The sequence below is a fragment of the Bos indicus x Bos taurus genome, chromosome 6 (genome assembly GCF_003369695.1).
Source record: "Bos indicus x Bos taurus breed Angus x Brahman F1 hybrid chromosome 6, Bos_hybrid_MaternalHap_v2.0, whole genome shotgun sequence".
Lineage (NCBI taxonomy): Eukaryota > Metazoa > Chordata > Mammalia > Artiodactyla > Bovidae > Bos > Bos indicus x Bos taurus.
Genome location: NC_040081.1, coordinates 59,017,629 through 59,024,996, shown reverse-complemented (window position 1 = coordinate 59,024,996; position 7,368 = coordinate 59,017,629). Strand labels below are relative to the sequence as shown.

The window sequence follows — 7,368 nt, the reverse complement described above, 5'->3', positions numbered from 1 at the left end:
GATACCTGGGTTGGGAAGATCCTCAGGAAAAAGGATAGGCTACCCACTCCAGTATTCTTGGGCTTCCCTTGTGGCTCAGCTGATAAAGAATCCACCTGTAGTGCGGGAGACCTGAGTTCGATCCCTCAGTTAGGAAGATCCTTTGGGAAAGGGAAAGGCTACCCACTCCAGTATTCTGGCCTGGAGAATTCCATGGACTGTCCATGGGGTCACAAAGAGTCGGACATGACTAAGCGACTTTCACTTTCACTGGGTATCCTACTTAAATTGATCTATTTTTAAAAAGGAGACTGACAGATCTCCTTTTCCTTAAAATTCTGCAATCCTATGAACATGGTTTGGAGATACCAGTGGAATGTCATTAATCCTATTCCTCAGTATTAACCAATATAATACAAATAATGAACATATATAGCAATGGAATATATAGTTCACATATTAAAAACGGAGAGCTGAGGATTAAATACAATAATTAGAATGTTAGCTATGTAAAACAAAAGGCACTATCTGTTGCCCTTACATAAAAATTAGGTATATTCTCTACATACTCTAAGGAAGAAACAAAGTACTAAGTATATTAACTCAGCAAGAAATAAAAAATACTTGGGTTTCTGAAATTTTGCCCAGTTTTTTAGTGTTTACCCTGTTTTATCTGTGTTCTTGAAAAAAGGATCTACAAGCATCAAGTATCGTTAACTGATTTTAAAACCGCTTGGCCTTCTTGACTTTGGTCAATATCCTATCAAAAAGTAATTTACTGTAATAGATAAGTAAAATTATAATGTTGTGCTTTAATGTATTTTTACTGAAATTAAATGATGGGAAATGAATTTTACAACATAAATATCTGAGTAGATGGTATATTACTACCGGACATACTCTCAGAAAATTTTAGAGAATTCACGTTAACTCTTTGATGAAACAAAGCACATACCAAGTGTTTACCATCTTTTAGATTTGACCATCCTGTTCTAGGGAATATCATGAGTGGTCTTGAATTCCATTTTTTCCCTTGACTTTAAAATATATAGCCTGCACCATCCTTAGCCCTTCATCCTGCTACTCCAGTGAGAAGCAATTCCATCTCCAGGCTATAGTAACTCACAGGCCTGCTGAAAGCTGGTTATAAATGTCCTAGAGACACAAAGTAACAATCAGTTTGTCATCTGAAATAATTAATACAAATCCTAACAGCATAGCCTCTTCTAATGATGAGTATCAATAGAGGCAGGAGTAATCCACGTACAGAATAACCCACTTCTGAAACAATTCAGTCCTTTCCATTGTAAGAGGCACCCTTTTCAGAAAGATTTTTGTGCTTATATGAAAATTAAAATTACTACTTTCAGTATCAACTACCTCTGGATTATTCTAAATTTCTGAATCAGAATCTAGCCAAATAATGTTATATTTTCAAATAAATAATCAATTAAAATTAACTCCAATTCACTTTTAATCAATTAAAATTAACTCAGATTCAAAGCACAAATATAATTTACTGCACTTATCAACATACATTCATCACTATAAAGCTGTCTAGTAAAACTATCCACCTGGTTCCTTTCCTTATTTAAAGTAATGTGGGGGCTTAATTGCCGGTCCATTGCTGAGTACCCAGAAAGAAGATATAAACCATTTTCAGGGGAAAACACACATGCATTTATTTTTAAGAATTCCCAGTAAGGGGGGAAAAAAATTCAACATCTTTAAAAATGTGTTTATTTTTTAAAAAATCAGTTGTGTACAAAAGTGTTTCGTAGTTTTTAATTCTCAAGACAAATACCCAGCCCTCCACCCCCGGCCCACCCTGCTTCAATGGTCTTTCTGGTAACCCACCCATTTTCCCCTTACAGGAAGTTAACGGCTCAGAACAGATCCTCCTATAGAATTTATCATCACTAACAGATTGTTTAGAATAGAGATCTAGAGAAGCTAACAAGCAAGATTCTTTCTCGGTGAGGTTAATGAGTATCCCTATAATGGCAGTAGACTTCCAGCAGACACCACAACAAAGCACCATCAATTGCTGAAAGCTAAAAAATAGATATTATTTTCAATAGTATTCCATTTTCTATTGGAAAAGTCTTTAAATTACATTAAATAAGTCTCTTTCCCCCCAAAGAAATAGTCTAGCTTTTATTACGATGCCTGTAAAAAGTAGGTAACAGCAAGCACACAAGGATCATTTAACAGCACAGTGCAAATGATTTCTGAATCCATTCACCCCCAGGACCAAACTGATAAACTGTGCCACATCTGATTATATACAGCAGCATTGAATATATACATATACATATATATTCAATGCCTGGTTGAAATAACCAAGCAAAAGGTGACACATTCACAACTTAACATTTAGGCGATGATCACAGGTTTATGAGGGTAGATCAGTCCCACAGAACAGTAACAGAACAAATGGGACAAGTGAGAGACTGACATTTCCCTAGCCCTATGCCACAAGACTTTTGACCCATATTGCAACAGTGCAAATAGAACATGTGACATAGTATGCAGACAAGGCAGAAAAGTCACACTTTAAGAAAAGGCTATTTATCAGTAAATATTTCAAGTTAACTTCTTCCCCAGTGATAGTAAACAGCTGATGTTAAGCATTTATTTTTAACTAGTACTAAAAGAATGGAAATGCAAATTTTCAAAATCAATGGTTCGTACAAGTAAAAAGTGAGTCATACATTATTTTGTAAAAATCCATGAAATAAAGTTAACTGTAAACAGCTTCCTCTTTCCTATCCAAACACTGTTTCCATCTATGTACAAGAAAGTATACATGGCTCCAACTGTCCCATGCCCAAATCTATCTCTAAAACAAAACTAAAAAAACAAAGTTTCTGTTTCCTGTGTTACTAACAAGGATCGTGGACACATTATTACACCCCTATTGCAGAGTTTTAAAAGCTCAAATCAGGCATACACTTAGAGCTAAGAATTGCTTTTCACACTGATAAACTTGTTAAGCAGCAGTAACACAACATGCTGCATTCTGTACTGCAAAAATAAGCAATATGTACTTTATCTGCCAGTTCTTTCTCATACTTTAAAATTATTTTGCATAGTTTTATGCACTATCAGCAATCACAAATGTGAAACACTTCCCCCAAAAAAGAAAAAAACCCAGCCTTTCATTTCACAGAAAATGCTTCTCAAAAGCAAAATGGTCAGAATATAAACACACATATATATACTTGAATGCATTATGTGTTTATGTAAATCACAGCCACAATTCCAAACATTTGGGGGAGCCAGCATGGGGCATCTAATTTAGTACCAAGTTCCTCAAATATTTATATACCTTACCGCATACTTATTTGGATCACAAACTGCTACTTATTCATTCAGTCTGTACTGAAATACTAACACAACTAATTATTTGTTCTTTTAAAAGTCAGACACACACTCAGGAAACAGACCTGATCATCACAGAAGACTATTTGAGTATCAGTGACTTGTAGCAAATTATCTGCCCAGATGGGATAAAACTACACATACATTTAACTATAATTTTTGAAGCCTTTACAACTAACAAATCACAAACCATTGAGAATTATAAAAATAATTTCCAACAGGGTATGCTTTCCCTAGACCTGTACTTTTACTGTTCTTTTTCTAAACATATATAAGACAAGAGAAAAAAGCAAATGCGTTTATTTTTATGTTTGGGGAAATAAATCTACCTGTAGAAAATAGGAAAAAAACAAACAAACAAAAAACCCAGTAAGAAGGCGATAGTGGGAAATGTACCAGAAAACAGATAATCACATTAAATGTAAATGAGGTAAATTTTTGAAATGAAAATCCATTATGGAGAACCTCTCATACCAAATATTGTAGTTTTCCATTTCCTGGACACTGGGGATACTGAATTGCAGCTAGATGAGTATACCCTAAGGGGCTAATGTGCATAAAAGTCATAGGCAAGTTACAGCTGCCGCCAAGAGCAAAGCATACAATGCTTGATCCTTAGTAACTTCTGAGTTCTCTCTCTCATTTGTCAAACCACAGGACAATTAAATATACCCTGATAATACAGGCAAATAGTAAACTGGGTAGAGGTGTTTGATATTTAAAATAACGCAAATATTACTAACATTACCAAGCCACCCTCCACTAAACAAAACAAAAAAAATTAATTCTAAACAACGATGGAACAAAAACTGTCCACATTTTCACACAATTCCAACCTTACCTCAAAATATAAAGAAAAGTACATGGTTTTAGCTATTTAAAATAAATAAAGAAAATCTTGTTTCCTTTGGCATCTTTAGAAAGTAACTAAATTACAATTAAAGAAGGTGATTGTATAAAGAAATTTATACTTAGGCAAACAAAGGGGAAAAAACAGCAACTTGTGTTTAGTATGCAATAAAATCAACTACAAGAGTTTTACTACTGATTAGGAAAGCCTTACAAGTTTCTGGAAGAACCTTCACATCTTAACATTACAATATATTTAATAATGGTTCTTTTTATTGCTTCTAAGATTACTGAGAAGTCAAATGAAATTATGCTGAATTTACTGTTCAAAACTATTTTCCAAACACTTAACCATTATAATTTAGGATAAATAACACTTGAAGAAAGCAAACTTTTTATAATATGACTTTCCATATACAGCCTCACTTTAATTCATTCAGATTTCATTACATTTTTGTTATTTCTGCATTGGTCCTGAATATTTAATAAGAACTGTGTTTCTACGTATAGAACTGCCTACACAAATCCATTTCACCCTTCATAAAATGTTCACATTAGTGTTAAAGCTTGCAAAACTAATAATTTTCAAACTTTGAACTTAGAGTGAAGTGTAACTTTAATACGTATAGAAAGTCTGACTATGTACAAGAGAAGGTAAAGTTTTCAATTCTCATATTATCAGAAACATCATAAAGAAAGCTAGATTTATAACACACTTCTATTCCTATGTGCATCTGAAGTATGTACAGTAAAACACCAACACAGCTTTCATGTGTTAACAGGGGGAAGTGCAAGCAATCTCTATAAAGCCAAAATCAGGCTAAAAAACCTGCAAACAGTTGATTTCATCCTTGCAAGTTCTCAAAGAAAAATTCCACCAGTCCAAAAATCGAAAGATGTTAAATTCACTGAAAAATTAAGCTGGGTTCTTTTCATTTAATCTGGGAATACTGCAACATTAAGAATTTACTGTTTTTTTTTAAAAAAAAAAAAAGAAACAAAATTGGCAGCTCCATTTTTACAACATTATTTACTTATATAGGAAAGTTTTAAGAGTGGAGAATTGTGACAAAACATTCCAAATGGATGACCTAAAATGGAGCAAGGGATACTGTCCTTCAGCACATTTCCCCACCAAATATTGAGAAATTTAATATTAGAATATTAGCTGTGTGTGGAAAGAGGGGAAAAACAGATATGTTGTCATAGTCTGTTGACAAGGACAAAAAAGGCTCTGACTAGGTCACCATCTTCATTTCTGGATAAATCTCATATTGAAGAATTCTCAAATGCTTAAAATGGTGGTCTTTTCAGCTACCCATCCTAAGAAGTCAAGTACAAGCATGCAAGTAAATTCACAGGCACAGAGGATCCATGTTAAAAACAGTTAAGGTAGCTGTGATGCAACACCAACAATTTGAATGGCCCTGACACACTCAAAATATTATCTTAATTATTCAACGAAATCCTGAAGCAAACTCTTGCTAGTCTTGGTATACTGCTAAACACTAAAGTAGCATGTTTTTTCCATGGTTTTAGCTTAGCTCAAAAGAATTTTTACACTATTAAGTAAGAAAAAAATTAAAGTATTTCCCCTTTTTAAATTTACACAGACGTTTAATTAGCTTTATTTACAGAGCAGGGATTTTTTTCAGTCTCCAATGGTGCCTAGATAACATCATTAGGCAAGAATGCCAGTTTAAAAGAAATCTATGCAGAATCCTAAAAATAACAGATGTTGATGCTCCTCCAAGAAGGGGCAAGCTTGACTATATCAGCATCTCTCTTTATGTTTCAGTTACTCAGAAGCAATTCTGTTGCAGTCTCTACATCCCATGATTTTGAAGACAAGGCCACTATTACCGCATTCTGTAGAAAAGAAAAGGGGACAAAATAAAATCTCAAGGAAATATTTTTAAAATACTGTATCACTCACTGTCTTTATATTAAAAAAACCACACCTTGTTTTTTCAAGTTACCTTGCACTTGAAGTGCATTAAAAACTCTAAAACCAACGACTAGAGCTTCTTTGGTGGCTCAGAAGTAAAGAATCCGCCTGCCAATGCAGAAGACACAGGTTTGATTCCTGGCTGGGGAAGATCCCACATGTAGTGAAGCAACTGAGCCCGTGTGCCACCGTTACTGAACCTGTGCTCTACAACCCAGGAAGTCACGACGATATGTGCCGCAACAAGAGAAGCCATCACAGTAAGAAGCCCGCAGGCCACAACTAGAGAGTAGCCCCAGCTTGCAGTAACTAGAGAAAAAGCCCGAGCAACAGTGAAGACCCAGCACAGCCAAAAATAAATAAATAAAATTATTTTTTAAAATAAAATAAAATCAATGACTGAACCAGCCAAAGTTTAAAAAAAAATCACTAGTTTTAATAACAAAGTTTGCTTATCAAAATTAGATTTAGAGTACCGCTGAACCACTTTTGTCAGCCAAGGATTTGCAACAATAATTTAACAAATAAATAAAAATCAACATGCCTTTATGTACTTACCCTATCAAAGCCCATAGCACATAGGTTTTCTATTTTTTTGGTGTACTCTGGACTAGAAACTGGTGCTCCAGCATACACATGTGCCCAAAGTCGAGCTGTCTGTTTGAACATTTCAGGATTTTGTTTGTACTATATGGGGGAAAAATTGATTGATATGACAATGCAGTTATAGTATTAAAAATAGGAACTCATCTCTTAATTGCCTAAAAACCTGATTTTTCTAAATAAATGTAGATTAGATTTTTTAAATGTGACTGATTCACTTTCCATAGCAAACAAACTATGTCACTGAAGAAAAGACTGTTTAACGTGAACCTGCAATTCACAAGTTGCACTGATGAAAGAAAAACAAAGATATATAATATTTATCAACTTTAATCTCCAATTTCAACAAAGTAGTAGAAAACTAACACTAAATGGAGTTATCAGAGATGCCTCTAATCATCGTGCAGTGGCAAACATTACACAGATAAACAGAATTACTAGCTTCTAAAATTAAGTGGACAGTAACTAATAAATGTGACCAATTTTTGTATTAATCACAGCTTGGGCTAGAATACAGAGAGTTGGCTGTTTTGTGAGAGTTCTATTACCGTAGTGATTTAAGGAAACTCCATGTGCAATCCTAACTTATAGCACGTTTTGAGATG

The 7,368-nt window shown here is 34.2% G+C and overlaps 1 protein-coding gene across 1 annotated transcript in view; it reads right to left on the bottom strand.

Moving 5' to 3' along the window:
- Nucleotides 1–1,696: 1,696 nt before the first annotated feature.
- UBE2K (ubiquitin conjugating enzyme E2 K) overlaps nt 1,697–7,368 on the bottom strand; it is a 79,673-nt gene continuing 74,001 nt past the window's right edge. Inside the window, exons 6-7 of the mRNA XM_027544303.1 lie at nt 6,719–6,847; nt 1,697–6,081 (exon numbers count right to left, since the gene is read on the bottom strand). Of these exons, the coding sequence (XP_027400104.1) occupies nt 6,007–6,081; nt 6,719–6,847 (204 nt within the window). The 3' untranslated portion in view covers nt 1,697–6,006. The remainder of the gene's footprint in view (nt 6,082–6,718; nt 6,848–7,368) is intronic.